The sequence below is a fragment of the Cervus elaphus genome, chromosome 26 (assembly GCF_910594005.1).
Source record: "Cervus elaphus chromosome 26, mCerEla1.1, whole genome shotgun sequence".
NCBI classification, from domain to species: domain Eukaryota; kingdom Metazoa; phylum Chordata; class Mammalia; order Artiodactyla; family Cervidae; genus Cervus; species Cervus elaphus.
The window spans coordinates 22954980-22973398 of NC_057840.1; the positions used below are offsets into that span (position 1 = coordinate 22954980).

The 18419-nt window shown below is 43.6% G+C and overlaps 1 protein-coding gene and 1 pseudogene across 5 annotated transcripts in view; one reads left to right on the forward strand and one right to left on the reverse strand.

The window, feature by feature from the left end:
* Positions 1–18419, forward strand: part of ARFGEF3 (ARFGEF family member 3) — a 177181-nt gene that overhangs the window by 127611 nt on the left and 31151 nt on the right. For all 5 annotated transcript variants that reach the window (XM_043888248.1, XM_043888249.1, XM_043888250.1 and 2 more), the window contains 5 exons: positions 1763–1896; positions 4471–4616; positions 6424–6603; positions 11527–11671; positions 13236–13358. In XM_043888248.1, coding sequence (XP_043744183.1) covers positions 1763–1896; positions 4471–4616; positions 6424–6603; positions 11527–11671; positions 13236–13358 — 728 coding nt within the window. The remainder of the gene's footprint in view (positions 1–1762; positions 1897–4470; positions 4617–6423; positions 6604–11526; positions 11672–13235; positions 13359–18419) is intronic.
* LOC122684240 lies at positions 9162–9743 on the reverse strand (annotated as a pseudogene).

Here is an 18419-nt window from a genome sequence, read left to right on the forward strand (position 1 = left end):
TTTCAAGCCCGCCTCTGTCTCTCTTGTCTAGTAACAATGGCTGGAGGCTTTTGAGTGGAGGGCAGGCTATCCAGGGCAAAGGCTCTGCACTTATTCCGTGTCCACAGGCAGCTTCCTCTCCCTGGGCCCTGATTTCTCATAGCAAAAATAGAGTCATAAAGTAACTCATAGGGTAGCCATAAGGTTAAATTAATAAGTTTGAAGCAGTTAGAACAGAGCTTGGCAAATAGTAAACATTCACTATTTTTTGATGGTAATATTTTAAAATCCTACACCCAAGAGTATGATCAATTCTAAATTGATGCCCAGCAACCACGTTTGGGTGAAGAGAGAGAAATCACAGTCATTCCAGCTGTTTAGTGGCCCTTCTTGATGTGGACAGTGCTTTGGTCACCTTCACCTGGAGACCACCCCACTTTACTCCCCATACTTGGTAGTTCTGCCCCAGACCACCCAGTACAGGTGCGGTGCGGTTCCCATGGAAACAGAGAGATGTAGGAAGAGCATTGCTGGCTGGGTTTAGAAAACCTGAATCCGCTCCTGGCTTTGATATCATCCAACGGGAAAGTCGTGTCTGTGTAAATAGTTGCACTGAGACTCAGTTTCTTCATCCACTAACTCAGAACAATAATCCCTTTTTCCTGTTTAACCATTAGGGTGGCTTTGACAGTGTTTTGGAATCTGGAAAGTGGTATACAGGTGTCAGGTGGGATCTAATATTCTTCCCACTAGGAAAGAAGAAAAAGAAATAACTAAGATCTAGAAACCAAACGGTATTGAAATTACAGACCACAATAAAGATGTATTTGTTTCAATAATTTACAAATGATTAATCCACTGATTCCCATCTGTGTGCCTCATGTCACCTCTTCAGGGCCTTGTTACTCAGCTTCTATTGGAGACACTCACCCTTTCACAGCACATGGCACCCCACAGGGCTGCTTGGCCGTCTGGTGTCATGGATTTGGAGGTCGGGCATCGGGTTGACCCCAGAGCAGAGGGAGGCTGACTCACCTCATTCCTTAAGTGCCACATAAACCGGTGTTTGGTCCATCATTCTGAGGTCCAGTGAGCCTCTGATCCTCCTGTGAGCCCTGCTACCTGCATTCCCCTCCTTCTCCCTAACTCCTTCTAGAAATGTCTGTGCCCAACAGAGTGGAAAACAAGAAACTACAAGGTCCATCACGTTAGGGAATATTCATTATTGCAGTAGATGCTTGAGCGTTACCATGTCCAAGGCTCTGGGTATGAGTAAGAAGGTCATTTCCTGCCCCAGGGGGCGTACAGATCAAGTTGACCCTGCTTCTGAACCCTCCTCCAGGCCAAGTCCAACATTACACTCATCAGTTGAAGCCCAACAAAAGCCTTGATTAATTTACTGGGATTTTCTTTAGTATAGTTTATGAAATCGAAGTTAATTGTTAGGATTCCATTCCCAGTTGTTGGGCCTCTGTGAGTGATGCTTTGCCATCGTTCAATTTCTTGCCAAACATTTAATGAGTGCTCATCTCAGCTGAGTTATGCCATGGGGTGACAAAGATTTTTTTTTTTTAGGATGGTCTGTGCCCCTCAGATTAAAATCTTGTAAGTAGAGCAGACTTGTACTCAGTAATAATAGATATAACAATACCATACATTTCTTTATAGTGTTTACACAACATTTTCATTAATCACATTTAAGAAAATTACCATAATCATTCTGCATAAAGACTTTGCTGAATTGTTTCTAAGTAACAAGTCTTTTTGTGTGTGTTTCATCCAGGCTCTTTGAAGATGCTACTGATAAGCTGAACCTCATGGCTCTGGGAGGTTTTCTTTACCAGCTAAAGAAAGCATCGCAGTCCCAGCTTTTCCATTCTGTTACAGAAACAGTTGATTACTCGCTGGCAATGCCAGGTAATTCTTTCCCTGCAGAAACTGTGCCATGAAGCTAGCGGCAGACAGCCCAGATCTCTGATGCCAACGGCCTGCCTGAAGACTTGAACCCCCCATTCCTTTCACACACGGTCACCCTGCCCAAGTTCAAGTGCAGATTTGTCACTTAGAGTCGAGACATGATCCATGTGGGCGGTGCTGGTAGGGGGTTGGTTATTATCCTTTGTGAATGGAAATGTTGCTGCCGTCACAGTTGCAGGTATTGCCACTGGTGGTTCTGCTAAGTTTTGCTCGTGATGTAGAAATGGTGTGGTCACTCAGGGTGTAGATAGCTTCACATGCAGGTAGAAACTTTTCTCCGTATCACAAAGCCCACACCTGCCTTAGTCCAGCCAACTTGCAGAAGCAGCTTCAAATTCTAGAAAGGCCTGGGAGAGAAAAATGGAACACTCAACAGAAGCCTCAGGCCGCTCTTAGAAGAACTGCCCCTGGGGCATGACCCTTTAATGGTGGGTCAGAATCACTGGGCTTCCCGGGTGGCTGGCTCAGTGGTAAAGACTCCATGTGCCATGCAGGAGATGCAGTTTCAATCTCTGAGTCAGGAAGACCCCTTAGAGGAGGAAATGGCAACCCATCCCAGTATTCTTGCCTGGGAAATCCCGTGGACAGAGGCGCCTGGTGGGCTACAGTCCATTGGGTCGCAGAGAATTAGGACATGACTTAGCGGCTAAATAACAACAGAATCACAGTCTTCATGGATGACACCAGGTGAACACCCTCTTGCAGGCCAACATGTGGGAGAGTGGGTAGCGCTGTATTGAATCACCCATGAGTGGGTCCCAAGTGAGTGGCGGGTTTTGCTCACAAACGCACCTGTCCATCGACAGCCAGGTGGTCGTGCTGTTAACAGTGAGCACCTTGTTCCCAAAAATTCAGGCAGAGGCAGAGCCATGGGCCAGGATCACACTGGTGGTGGCAGGTTGAAGGGCACAGCCTCTGAGGTCCCTTCCACCATTAGGAATTTTGACTCTTACTGCAGATTCTAATTTGAGAACCACAGTGCTTTCCTGTGAGTTTTTTAATAGACTTTAAAACCTTAGCTATATAAAGCCAACTTTCCAGACCCAGCCAACTGCCAGAGAATCTCTGAGCCCAGGGGCAACCTTCAAAGTATTTTGCATGGAGAAATCAGCAGACTCTGAGCTTACAAAAAAAAAAAAAAGAGCTGTGAGGGGCAAGGAAGCGTTGACTTTCAAATCAATCAGATCCAAGTTAAAACACTGCCTTAACCACTTACCAGCTGTCAATTTAGGCAAGTCAGTTCCCCTTTCTGATCCTCAGTTTTCTAATTTCTTTGTAGCAATAGTTGCATTTACTTCTTAAGGTTTGCTTTTAAAATTAAAGTGATCACAGAGAACAGATTTATGGTTGCCAAGGGGGAAGAGAGGTGCAGGAGAGATGGACTGGGAGTTTGGGGTTAGCAGATGCAAACTATTATATATAAGATAAACAACAAAGTCCTATTGTAGAGCATAGGGAACTATATTCAATATCCTGTGATAAACTATTGGAAAATAATATTTTAAAAGTATACATATGTATGTATATATGTATACCCAAATTACCTTGCTGTACAGTAGAAACTAACGCATTGTAAAGTAACTATGCTTCAGTAAAATAAAAGTAATTAAAGACACACAGAACCAACACAATGTCTCATGCAGGGTAAACACTCAGTAAATGTCAGTGATTTTTGTTACTGTCATTTTGAAGTTTGCATGATATGGCCAGGCTAATTAGAAAGGCACATTCTGGTTGGTAGAGGCTGATTGTGATCAGCATTTTGTGGGCATTGTGGGAGGAGCAGGAGGACATGAGCAAGAAGAGTGAAGAAGACTAAGGTGGCAGAGTAGTAGCTAGAAATCAGAGCAAGCAAGGATTGTACAGAAGCAGGACAAAGCAGGTTAGATCACGTGTTACTGGGTGGCAAAGGGGCCTGACCTGCGTGGCAAGGGCTTCAGAGGTGCTGTTAATGTTAAGGACAAAAGGTGGACAGTGGCTGTGAACGACGGGACAATAACTGCAGCTGCTGTTGCTAAGAGTGGAGGGCAGGTAGTCTGTGCCAGGCCTGTGCTGAGTACTTTTGAGTATTGATCGTATTTCATCCTTGAAGTAACTTTAAGGAGAAGGCACTGTTATCCCACTTTTACAATGAGAAACGGTGAATTAGAAAGGTAAACTTCCGGTCCATCATAACTCAGCTGTTAAATGATGGAGCCAGGATTTGGGCCTGGGCAGCCGATGCCCTAACCTTTCTATTGATATCATTCCTCCTTATCACAAGCATTGTTCACGCTTGTCACAGCACACACTAGGGACGCTGTAGTGAGCAGATGGGTGGGCTCTGATCTTGTTGACCGAACTCCTGTTCATTCTTGAATCCGGGCTCCTTTCCTATCGTCACAAATTTGCACCAAACAATCCTACTTATCAAGTGTGACTCCTTGATTTTCATCCTCTAGCCATGCTTGGACAGGTCAAACTAGTTCTGAGTTTGGGATTGATGGCTTTTATGGTCTTGCCTTCTTCTTGTAGGAGAAGTGAAGTCCACCCAAGACCGCAAAAGTGCCCTGCACCTGTTCCGCCTCGGGGACGCCATGCTAAGGATCGTGCGGAGCAGAGCGAGGCCCCTGCTCCACGTGATGCGCTGCTGGAGCCTCGTGGCCCCACACCTGGTGGAGGTGAGCGCCCTGGAAGGGGGAGGCCCGGGGACTCCAGGCAGGGTGGGGACAAGGGCCCTGTGGCCACATCGCCTGGTCACAAGCATCATCGTTCTCTGATGACACCTTATGGCTCCTATCACCCTAAGGCTGGCACTGCCCTGGTCTCGCCCTGACCCTTCTTTATACTCACGTGACTTAGCTGGGCACCTCACACAGCCAGTTTCTGATTCCTCATGGTCTGCTACCAGCCTGAGTCTGGCACTTCTTTTTTTTTTTTTTTCCATTTGTTTTTATTAGTTGGAGGCTAATTACTTTACAATATTGTAGTGGTTTTTGCCATACATGGACATGAATCAGCCATGGATTTACATGTGTTCCCCATCCTGAACCCACCTCCCTTCCCATCCCATCCCTCTGGGTCATCCCAGTGCACCAGCCCAAGAACTTGTCTCATGCATCCAACCTAACCCTATATGCAAGACAGAAAAAGAGACACAGATGTATAGAACAGACTTTTGGACTCTATGGGAGAAGGCGAGGGTGGGATGATCTGAGAGAGCAGCATCAAAACGTGTATATTATCAAGTGGCACTTCTTTTTTGTACGCAAACATAAAAATGTCTTTTGTTCCTGCCAGACTCCCTTTTCTAATAGCTAAATATATTCCCTCTACATAGGGGAACCATACATCCTGGTTTTCTCAGCTGAATTAACACTCCTAGGACCTCTTTGACTTTCCAAAGGAAAGCAGTTTATATGATAAATTATATGGTAACTCCACCTAAATATCTCAATACATGATGACTGGCTACGTCTAAGTTGATGGGAAAATTGTTGCCCTGTTTGACAGTGGTAACTGGTCCGTATAGCCTTTTAGCACTTAATCTGGTAGAGCTATACCATAGCTCATCTGGTCTCTCCTCTAGCCGACTAGCCCTGGCTTGTTCACATGGAATTCTTAGGATTCTAAAGGAAAGCAAGAAGGCAAATCCCAAATCAGAATTACTTATTCAGTCCTTTACTTATTTAATGGTTGCTATCAAATATTATGTAAGCAAAGTTTATATAATATCAAATATTATATAAACAAAGCAAGTCACACGTCCAAGTCCAGGGTCTGTGTGGGAGAGGACTACTAAAGGACACAGATACAATGATGTGAGTCAATTAATCCATTATTGGTGCAGTCACCCCACATCCCCAAGGGACAAAGGACTCATCAGATCTTCATATGTTTGAAGCACAGCTAGCAAGGATACCATGGGCAGTTTCCAGACAAGGTTCCAGTGTATTTAGTCAGCGTGTTCTACACTACGCCAAAAAAATGTCACATTACTGAGAAAAACAAAAAGAAGAAATTATTGTACTGTGTGTGTGTTAGTTGCTCAGTCGTGCCTGACTCTTTGCAACCCTATGGACTGTAACCCGCCATGCTTCTCTCTCCATGGGACTCTCCAGGCAAGAATACTGGGGTGGGGTGCCATGCTCTCCTCCAGGGGATCTTCCCAGGGATTGAACCCCCCAGTCTCCTGCTTTGCAGGCAGACTCTTTATGGTCTGAGCCACCAGGGAAGCCGGGTTATTAGAAACTCTTATTTTTCTAGAAACTTCAAAGTGAAACTGAAGATGTGTCTGATCAGTTGGTTAAATTATTTAAAATGCAGTTTAGTGTGCTGTTCACTGAGGCTTATCCTTGAAATCTTTCACTTTAGCAGAGCTGCTGCTTCTACCTCCCTCCAGGAAGGTGGGTTAGGAAAACCTTCAGGAACCAGGTTCTTAGTTGCCTGAGGTCCTGAGGGTGTTGGACTCTCCCGTGAATTTTGCAGGCTGCATGCCATAAGGAAAGACATGTGTCTCAGAAGGCAGTCTCCTTCATCCATGATATACTGACGGAGGTGCTCACGGACTGGAACGAGCCACCTCATTTCCACTTTAACGAAGCTCTCTTCCGACCGTTCGAGCGTATCATGCAGCTGGAGTTGTGCGACGAGGACGTCCAAGACCAGGTGAGTGTGTAACCATCAGAGCGCAGGCCCTCACTGGGTGCGCCGGCAGGACTGTTGTGTGAGCGCTGCGGATTCCATCTTTCCAGTACTGCAGATTCAATCTTTCCAGTGCTGCGAGCCCACTGAAATCTGGGGCCAGAAGAGGTTAAGCAGCTTAGCTAAGGATATGTGATTAGTGATGGGTGGAGCTTAGATTTGAACCAGGCACCGTGGCTATACTAGTCTATACTCTCATACCCACACTGGACTCAACCACTGTCCTGCCCTCTACGGAAAGACAAATGGTAAAGAAACTAGAGACTTCGTATCTTTCTTATGATGATCTAGGAATACAGATCCTCTGTCCTTGCAATCTACTAAAAATGTTAAATAAGGGTTAAGCTTTTTATTTTAAAAACACTGACACACAGGCAAGAAAGTAAGGAATGCTAAGATGCTCAAAACTAAGTAACGGTGGGAAGCCAGAGAAGCAGGCTCTGAGACTGGATTGGCCATGAGCGAACTGACCATCAGGTAAAGCTAAATGTCTGCCTTCAGTCAAAAATAACTGACTCGTTAGGAAATAATACGTCATGAATACAGAAAGAAAAGCAAACAATCAAAATAGACACATACACCCTCCCCAGCTCCCCACCAGGGATCCAGATATTGTTGTTATCAGAGACTGACTTTAAAATAACTGTGTTTATTAAAATTTTAAACAATCATTTAGAACAGGAGAGATTTTGGCTTTGGTGGCATAAAGAAGTTAGCAAATCCTCTCCATAAAAATTTAGTCTACAAAACGAAAAAATTGTCAAAAGCATCCATTGCAGGGCTCTTGAAATTGACCACAGGCAGATGACAAATTGAGTAGCGTTTATGCTGAAAAATAGTTCTTGCCAGAACTTTGGTTAAGGACAGTGGGAGCCTGTGACCTTCTTATTGAAGGTGGAAGTTATCACTTACAAGCTATTCATAAGAATAGTAATTTGACCAGTGTAGGCTGACTGGGAAAATTAGCCTTTCTGCTTAAGAGCCAGACTTGGTTTGAACAAGACTACTGGTTTGTCCACTAGAAAATATAGATTTGGTAGGAAATGAGCAATATAATACTACAGTGTTGCTGGCCTAAGGTTGCAATGGTGAACCAGTAACAAATATAACGTGAGGTTCCGGAAACCAGAGATTTCATAGAAGGACAAGGTAAATTCCTGATGCATCTCTAGCTGACTGAAATATGGACATATATAGGATGGACTGTCTAGATCCCATCAGAAAGCAAAACACCAGAGAGAGTTATGAACTGGCTGAACTTTGAATATTCTCCCCAGCTGGTTGACAGAGGGCAGTCTCCTTAAAGGCTCAAAGTATTTGAGCGAAATCTCTGCCTACTTCATCAGCTGATGACTCACCTATGCAGACTTGAAGACAGCAATAGGAAGTCAGGCTGAAAAATAAAAATAAAGAAATTTAGTAGAGATACTGTGGTGCCTTATACCACGGGAAGAGCAGAGATAGGGTCTACAGTATATGTCCGAGCAATTTAGCATTGAAAAAAAAAAAAACCTCAAGAATAAATCAGAATCCAGCATTGCTATATTATCTAAAATGTCCAATGTTCAGCAAAAAAAAATATGAGATACCCAAATAAGAAACAATGATCTATGCTCAGGGGTGGGGGGAGGGGCGGGCAATAGAAACTGCCTTGGAGTGAGACCAGATGTTGTATTAAGCTCAAACCAGGATTATTTAGATCCAAAACTCTGATTTGGAGGTGGGGAGACAGACAGACACAGGATCTAGAAGAGGTGGTGACCCTTACCAGTGATGCCTTCATGGTAGAAATTACGGAATATTTAGCCAAAGAAGTTCAGCACATGCATGTGGTGGGGAGAGGGCTCTGTTCACTGTATCCTGGCTCTGGCTTGGGTTGTTGAATTAGGGGACAGAGACTTTGAAGCAGCTGCTATAAGTATGTTCAAAGCATTATGTTCAAAGATGACAATGTCTGAAAAATAGAGAATCTACATAGAGAAATGGAAACAGAAAGAATACAAATTCTAGGGTTGACGACAACAAATGAAAAATCCACTAAATAGGCTTACCAGCAAGATTTGAGATGGTAGAAGAAAGAATCAGTGCAAGATTGGTTTAATAGCTCAAAAATCAGTCATGTATCTTTTTAGTAGAGTAAAGGATTACAATCCTATGGTCATCTTAATAGACACAGAGAAAACATTTTACAAAATCCATCACTCATTTTAAATAAAAAAACTTTCAAGAAATGAGGAACAGAAAGGAGTTCACTAACTGGATGAAAGCGAGTATTTGAAAATCGAATATCAAACTTCACACAATGCTTAACTGAATACTTTTTCCCAATAATTGGGAAGAAAGCAAACATTTCCACCTTTACCAATTCTGTTCAACATTATAAATTTTACTCACTGTACCAAAAAATTAATACCATCAAGTTTTTGAAAAACAAAATTATCTTAGTTCATAGACAACATGGTCTTATATATAGAACATCCTAAGGAATTTTTTTTTTTAATTTTTTTTGAATTTTAGTTATCTTTGTCTCAAACTTTATTCTTAGGCTTCTTCAGCTTCATTAGCTTCAAAGAATGAATTGTATATAAGCAAAAACTGAAAAGAGCTGCAGTGTCCAGGGGCTTAGGCTTAAAAATATTAGAGATCTAGATTTTATCAGATCCATAAACAAAATTTTAAAAAGCAGTCAAAATATAAAATAGCAGCTCCCAGTAACTTCTTCAAGATTTATCTTCTTCAGAAGTTAACTCAATTCAGTTTGCTTCATTCTTGGAAGCCTCATCAAAATTCTCCACAAGATCTGGAACTTCATCATCCTTCTCCTCTCCAGTGGCAAGTGGTGCTTGCCAAACAATCCATGGAGTGTTTGGGCAGAGCTTCAGCCAATCTTCTTAAAGCGGTCAGACTGTCAGCATCAAGCTGGTGTAAGATGCTGGGGAGCAGTTCTGTCAGTTGCTTTGTCTCAGCGTGGCCTGTAATGGTGAAAGTGTTTGCTGCCAAAGATGCCTGAACTTTAGGGTTGTTAAAGTTGATCACTGTTCCTTGATTTGTGAACATATTCACCTCTTCAATACCAGAGATATTGTTTACCCCTAACTTCTTTAAAGAGAACTGAAGTTTTTTGTCATCTGTTGTGGCTGCTCTATGAACCACCTTCTTTCTGCGAGCAGTTCCTTTCCCACCAATGTGCCCTTGTGCCTGCAGTTTGGTGAGTTTCTCCTGGTTCATGATAGTTTCTTTTATCTTGCTGGAGCGGAAATGGGGCTGCGTGGGGGAATAGGGTTGGCACTCGGGTGGTCTCGGGCAGACCAGCTGAGGTTAGGCGCACACACAAGGGGACGCGAGATGGAGCTAGAGGGATTTATTTTTTAAATTACTAGAATTAATAGTGAGTTTAGCTAGGTTACTGACTATAAAAACAACACATTAAAGTCACTTGCATTCCCATATCCAAGATGTAAGTTATCAAAAATTGAAATTGCAAACAATTCCCTTTACAAGAGCATCAAAAACAAAATATTTAGGAATTTAGCAAAAGATGTTAAATACCTGTATGCTGAAAGCTACAAAATATTGCTGAGAAAAAAAAAAGAATATTCAAACAAATTATGAGAGATGCTACATTCATGGATTGAAAGATGGTGTTTTTAAATGGCAGATTTCCCCAAGTTGATATATAGATTCAGTGCAATTCCTATCAAAATCTCAGCAGACTTTTTTGAAGAAATTGGGAAGATGTTTCTCAAGTTTATACACAAGTTCAAAGGATCTAGAATAGAGAAAACACATTTGAAAAAGAACAGCGAATTTGGAGAATTTACACTACCCAATTTCAAAACTTAAGGAATCTACACCATGGAATATTGGTGTAAGGATAGAATTATTGATCAGGGGAACTGAATAGAAAGTATAGAAATAAATTCTCACGTCTATGGTCAATTTTTAACAAAGATGTCATTGCAATTCAATAGAGAGACAGGATATTCCTTTAGCAAATGGTGCTTGAACATATGCAATAAAAAATAACTCAAAATGGGTCATAGGCTTAAATAAGTGCAAAGCCTATAAAAGCTTCCACAGAAAGCATAGGGGACCACCTTGGGTTAGGCAGAGATTCCTTAGAAATGACACAACAGGATCTGTAAAAAGAAAAATTGATGATTTGGACTTAATAAAATGTAAAACTTTTGTTCTTCAAAAGACACCATTTAGGGGCTTCCCTGGTAGCTCAGTGGTGAGGAGTCTGCCTGCCAATTTGAGGTGCATGTGTTCGATCTCTGGCCCTGGAGGATCCCATGTGCAACCGCTTGGCCTGTTCGCCACAACTATGGAGCCTGTCCTCTAGAGCCCAGAAACCACAACTCCTGAGCCCACATGCCACGCTACTGAAGCCCACGTTCTGCAAAAAGAGAAGCCACTGCAGTGAGAAGCCCCCACACCACAACTAGAGAAAGCCCATGCACAATAGTAAAGACCCAGCACAGCCAAAAAATAAATGAATTTTTTTTAAAAGACCGTTTAAAAATAAAAAGGCAAGCCCAAAGCTATGAAAAAGAATTTGCAAACCATGTGTCTTGGAATGCATTTAGAATGCATGAAGAACCCAATGATTTAAAGACAGTAATGAAAAGATAAAAACCTAACTTCAAAAACGGCAAAATATTTACAAATAGCATGTGAAAAGTTGCTTAGTGGCACTTAGTAAAATGCAAATTAATGCAGTATGGTTGCTTATTTAGAAGACTTTTGAGTGAGTTTGTCTAGGTTTTGATTTTTTTTTCTTGCACTAAAATTAACCCAGAAATAGGGAGCCGGGAAGCACATCCATCTTCCCAGAAACTCGCCTGCTTCTTGGAAGGAAACAGGCCACCCCCTTTGCCTCTGCAGGTTGTCACGTCCATCGGGGAGCTGGTTGAAGTGTGTTCCACCCAAATCCAGTCGGGGTGGAGGCCCTTGTTCAGCGCCCTGGAGACGGTGCACAGTGGGAACAAGTCTGAGGTGAAGGAGTACCTTGTGGGCGACTACTCCATGGGTAAGGCTGCACGCTGATTTTGCATCCTGAAACTGGTGTGTTAGTTCTACAGTCTAATGACTGTAGTTCTATGTCTTTTGGTGGAATCTTGAAGACTTTGCATACATAAGATCATATCATCATCAAAAAGAGGCCATGCTACTTTCCGATTTGGATGCATTCTATTTCTCCTCTTGCCTGATTGCTCCGGCTAGGGCTTCCAGTTCTGTGTTGAATGGGAGTGCTGATTTTGGCTATAGGGCAATAGCTCTTTATGTCAAGCTTCATGCTCTCAAAAGAAGTTGGAGAACAGGGAAGACTGGCGTTCCGCTGTTTTATCAGCAGGAAATGGTGTAGCAGGAGCACAAGTTCTGAGTTCTGCCAGCAGGTCGAGAACCTTGAGCGTTTCCAGGCCCTGCTCTCAGTGACAGAGGAGGCTGAAGGCTGAGAGACTTAGCTCATTTCACTTACACATGTCTGTGTTGAGTTCATTCATAAAACCAAAAGGAAAAAATGTTATCCACTATCTGGGAAGAAGCAGAAAAAATCCAAATAACAGGGAATTCGAATTAGGGAGATGGGGTCTGGCTGGAAATAGACGGGCAGCCAGCCATACAGCAGGCCCGGTGACCAGGGATGTTGGGTCAGGGGTCTCCAAGACTAACCTTGCATTTAGAGACCCAGCAGAAGGACTCATGGGACTCAGCATGTAGTTATGCCAGGATTTATTACATAGCTCAGACTTATTAATGGCTCGTGGCCGAGGTTTATTACAGTGACATGGTAAGGACAAGCCAGATCCTAAGGGGAAAACAGACTCCATGCGCAGGCCTCCCTGAGCTCACCCCCTCCCTGGAGGGTCCCACGGAGCACTTCACCTCCAGTGTGGAAAATGCAGCAGTTTATATGACCAGGGGCAGTGTGTGAGCCTTTCTACCCAGGGAAGCCCATTAGAGACCCAGCTAAGGGCTGGTCACTTAGGTACCCTCTGCCAAAATCCACACTTCCAAAATCCATACTTCTCGGGGAAGGGGGAGGGGAGGTGTTCAGATCAAACTGTGTTCTTTGCGCCAACCATCCAGGCAGAGTAAACCATCCAATTAACGGACTATTCCGTGAGCCAGGTTCCCAGACCAGCCAAGGGCCAACCCTTGAGGCAGGCCTTTCTGAGGATAGCAGTTTCTGAGCCTTCTATGTTAGCTCTTTTCAGCACAGGTATGAGTAAGTTAGTGTGTGCCATCAGAGGGTTATTTAAACCTTCCCATATCTATGATTGTGTGCAGAATTCCAAAGGACCACATGTTTAATGGCCCTGTGTAGACCTACACATTGCTCAGCCCTGCGTTCAGCCAGCTTTGCCCTCATCTGTCTACTAAGCTCTCCTCATAGCCGTCCTACAGCTCCCCCTGCAGGCAAAGCTGAGAAGGACAACACAGGAGGCAAGCCAGTTATCCAGTCAAAAGACCTGGGCTTTGATCCAATAGATATATATTTTTTTAATGCTCTTTGGAAGGTGCTGGGAGTATGGGCAACCTGAACGGTAGACACCTAACTTTCTTAAAACTCTATAACCTTCCTCCTTCAGGAAAAGGCCAGGCTCCAGTGTTTGATGTATTTGAAGCTTTTCTCAATACCGACAACATCCAGGTCTTTGCTAATGCAGCCACTAGTTACATCATGTGCCTTATGAAGTTTGTCAAAGGACTGGGTAAGTGGAGCCCCCCCTTCCCGCCTCCTGACAGCTGAAGACCCTTATCCGTGTGGCTCTGTATGTGTTGGCTTGAAGGCATCCCGGGAGAGAAGCAGACGGCGCTATGCTGCGTGCTCGGGAGCACAGAGCACAAAGCTTACTTAAACACAGCTTGGATTCTGTCCAGGGTTGATATTTTTCACTGTGTTCATGGAATAATTTTATAATGAAGTGTGTCTTCATATATTATTTTACTCCAACTTCTTTTTTTGAATCTTAAAATGTTCAATATTATGTTTAGTAATTGCTTTTATGCAGGAAACTGCTGTCCTTAGTGTCACATAATTAATGAGCCTAATTACAGTTTGAACTCCCAGCTCTTAAGCAAAAGTTAAGATGCCTTCCCCCAGACTATATTGATTACAAAATGTAATTTGAAAGTGTAGGAGTCACCCTTCCTTGAGATTTCGTGTGTTTCAGGAAATACCTACCTGATTTTTAGGCTTAATTTGGAAATACTTTAACACAGTAGAGTGCTCATTGGAAAAGACCCCAATGCTGGGAAAGATTGAAGGCAGGAGGAGAAGGGGATGACAGAGGATGAGATGGTTGGATGGCATCACCGACTCCAGGGACATGAGTCCGAGCAAGTTCCGGGAGTTGGTGATGGACAGGGAAGCCTGGCGTGCTACAGTCCATGGGGTCGCAAAGAGTCGTATACCACTGAGTGATGAGCTGATAGAGCATGACCTACTGTTGGAATAGCTCAGTTTTATCTGCAGTGAAAGTGAAAGGGAGTGGCAGTTAGTTAAACGCAAAATTTAGAAGAAACTTCAAGTTTTGAGACTTTCACCCTGGAGAGCTCTTAGATATGGAGCCTTGAGAACCTTTTAAATAAAGAAAATATAAGGTCAATCCTTATAAAAATATAAAGGATATCAACCCTGTATATTCATTGGAAGGACTAATGCTGAAGCTGAAGCTCCAGTACTTTGGCCACCTGATGCAAAGAACTGACTGAGCATGATTGGATGGTATCACCAATTCAATGGACATGAATTTGAGCAAGCTCAGGAGATAGTGAAGGACAGGGAAGCCTGGCATGCTACAGTTCATGGGATTGCAAAGAGTTGGACACGACTTAGTGACTGAACAACAACAACAAAAAATTATTTTGTATTCTTGCAAAATAACTGACAATTTCTTTGCAAAAGAAAATAGGACATGGAGAAGCTAGGTGATTGCATCCATGTTCCCCTTATTTTGGAGCAGGAATAAAATGCAAGTTTCAAGAAAAAGGCTGGAGGCCATAGGTCTGATCCGTAGACAATCCTTGTTACATTATGTTCTTATATACACATTCTGTTTTTCTCTGGGAAGTAAAGGGCTGAACTGAGGGAGCATGAATGCCCCTCACTTATCACATTCTGGGCTTCAGAGGAGGATTTCTTTGAACAGAGTAAGATTTTACTCTTTTTAAACTCTTTTGTTGTTGTTCATTTGCTAAGTTGTGTCCGACTCTTTGTGACCCCATGGACTGCAGCACGCCAGGCCTCCCTGTCCCTCACCATCTCCCAGAGTTTGCCCAAGTTCATGTCCATTGAATGGGTAATGCCATCCAACCATCTCATCCTCCTTTCAAACTCTGTCCTACATTAAATAGAAACCAAATAGTTTAGTATCTTAATCATAAGAACACCTTAAAGCATGAGGTAATCTCTGCATTAGATAGTAAAAAAAAAAAAATCCAGTGCTTATTTAGAAGAAAACTCTTCCTCCTATGCTTCTCCTTTACTCTCTCAAGTACTATCTCACTCACCAGAGTTCTGATACCAGATGTGCCTGGGGTTTGTTCCCACACCAAGCAGTCCTCTGTGACACCAGCCAGGTTCCCTACTGGTCAATTCAATTCTGACACTAACCAGAGTTAGCACAGGTTAAGGGCTCAGTCCTGTGTGACTGCACCCCCCGCCCCCCATTTAAACTGACAGTTGCAAGTAGTGGGTCCCCAAGTTACTCACAACTCTGTCCATCTTGGCTACAACTCAGAAGTTCCCATGATCCCCCGCCCCTTGGATTTGATGATTTGTTAGAGCAGCTCACAGAAGAGAGGGAAATACATTCACCAGTTTATTATATAATAATGCATATGATAAATGATACAGATGAACAGTCAGGTGAAGAGAAAATACAAGGTGAAGTCAAGAAGAGTCCCAAGCTCAGGAGCTTCTGCCCCCATGGAGTTGGGGTACACCCTCCTCCCAGCATATAGATGTGTTGACCAATGCTGAGGCTCTCTGAACCCCATACTTTGGGGACTTTTTTATGGAGGCATCATCATGTGGGCATGATCAATCATTAACTCAATTTCCAACTCCTCTCTTTCCCCATGGTCTTTGTGGTAACCAGCCCCCATCTAGGAGCTCACCAAGCTTTGCCTCACAGGAACAAAAATCCTGTCACCCAGGAAATTCCAAGGGGTTTGGGAGTTCAGCATCAGGAGCTGGAGTCAAAGATCAAGTATCAGAACAAAAGATGCTCCTAGGATCTTTATCATTTGGGAAATTAGGGTTTTAGGAGCTCTGTTCCAGGAACTGGGGCAGAGACTAAAATATTTTCTAGTGCTCCACAGTCTTACATTTCATTTAAGAATCATTATCAGTGGTAATGCAGGAGATGTGGGTTCCATCCCTGGGTCAGAAAGATCCCCTGGAGGAGGAAATGGCAACCCACTTCAGTATGCTTGCCTGGGAAATCCCATGAACAGAGGAGCCTGGCAGGCTGCAGTCCCTGGGGTTGCAAAGAGTCAGACACGACTGAGCACACACATGCACGAACACACGCACGCGTGCAACACTACAAAACAGAGTATTGGCATTCTGTTGTTCAGTGAACAATCCAGGGCCTGCCACAGTGGCACAGTGAATAAAACGTGCTTCCTGCCTGTGAGAGGTTTGCTGCCTCTTCTGGGAAGCAGACACATAAATCAATAGCCACAGTTCAGTAGTATGAATACTTTCATAGATGCTAGGTCTTTTTTTTTTTTAAGTGATTTAAGCTGAGATAAGCGAGCTGCTGAGACAGGGTGCTGGTCGTAGGCCCCATGCAGGCTTCACGGGAGAAGTGACCTTTGAACTTGGTGGAGTGAGCTGTAGGCTTACTTTTCTAAAAGCTGGGTACATTGCAGGTACCCACAGAGGAGGGATCCTGGGTGATGAGTTGGAATGGGCCCTGCATGCCACGTGAGGGGACTGAGAATGTGCGGAGAAGGCTTAGAAACTGAACTCCGGCAGGCACGTGTTCCTGTGGGTGAGGGTAAGAGGCTGCAGGCAGAGACCAGTGTGCAGTAGTTTGGGAGCGAGCAGAGAACACGGAATTCAGGACATTGGAGAGGTGGGATCCACAGGGCTGGGACTGCTGTGATGTGGGGCCGGAAAAGAGGAGGAACTCGGGCTGACTCCCCCTCCTCAAACTCTCTGTCAGAACTAACGTTACTCAGAATCCAGATATCCCAAAGGAGCGGAGGAGAGGGGGAAGTCATGAATACTGTCTTTGGACATTTGTACACGTTAAGTTTCTATGAAATATTCAAGTGGAGATGTCAGAATTTTGAGATCTTCTCTTGAGGAGGGAGTTGGGGCCTGAAAGTAGAGCTGCAGAATTGTCAGTGTGCAGCTGAGGATATTTAAAACCAAAAGGTCCTAATTTTTCTGTGAATTATGAGGCAGTTATTTGTCTGTGGCTTAGGGTCAGCAGGACACCTGTTGTTCAGGCACTCAATGTGTCCGACTCTTTGCGGCCCCCTGGAATGCAGCACTCCAGTCTCCCCTGTCCTTCATCATTTCCCAGAGTGTACTCAAATTCATATCCATCGAGCTGATGATGCCATTCAGCCTTCTGAGGCCCCAGTATAGCCACACGGCTGTGTCCTACCCATCTCCAGGGGGCACAGACTTTGATATGTAACACAGAAGCCTGCATAAAAAAAATCTTTGGAACATTCGCTGTGGTTAACAAGATAGGAAATGGATTTATTCATTTTGGGGTTTTTTTTGGGGGGGGTGTTTTTTTACTTTTTATTTCCCATTGGGGTATACCTGCTCGGTCGCTTCAGTCATGTCCAGCTCTGCCCGTGGGATTCTCCAGGCAAGAACACTGGAGCAGGTTGCCATGACCTCTTCCAGGGGATCTTCCTGACCCTGGGATCGAGCCCGCGTCTCCTGCACTGCAGGCAGATTCGTTACCCACTGAGCCACTTGGGAACCCCTTATTGGGGCATAGCCAATTAATAAACAATGTTCTGGTAGTTGGAGGTGAACAGCAAAGGGACTCAGCCATATACATACGTGTATCCCTTCTCCCCCAAACTCCCCTCCCATCCAGGCTGCCACATAACATTGAACAGAGGTCCATGTGCTATACAGTAGGTCCTTGTTGGTTTTCCATTTTAAGGGTAGCAGTGTGTACATGTCAAGAAATGAATTTATTTTTAATTCCCACTTGGTTATTTGAACATGCATTTGAACTGCTCTGTGTTTTTATACGTAAGGTATGTTACTCTAGCTAGGAGTTAGCAAACTATGGCCCACGGGCCAATCCCATCCACTCAGAGTTTTTAATCAATAAAACTTTATTGCAACACAGCCATGGTCGTTTGTCCGTGGCTGTTTTGTGCTCCAGTGACAGAGTTGAGAAGTTGCAGCAAAGACAGTGTGATCTGCAAAGCCTAAAATATTTATATATAAAAGAAGTTTGCCAATCCCTGATCTAAAACATAAGAAATGGTTTTCTCTTCTTTTTTGAGAAACATGCCTCTTTATCTTTTAAACTTCAGCTAATGCCTAGTAATTATGTATGTTTACCCGCAGGGAGGGTGCTGGTTACTACAATTGTAGACAATTAGAAACAGTTACGGTACTATGGTGTGATTTTATTAAAAAGTATAGGAATAGATTCATCATGCAAGAAGAAAAATGGTAATTCTGAACTACTTATTTACCTATAGACTATCTAGATGTCCCCTACAGATCTGTTCCATTTCTAGATATATACACAAAAAATATATCATTTCAGCTCAGT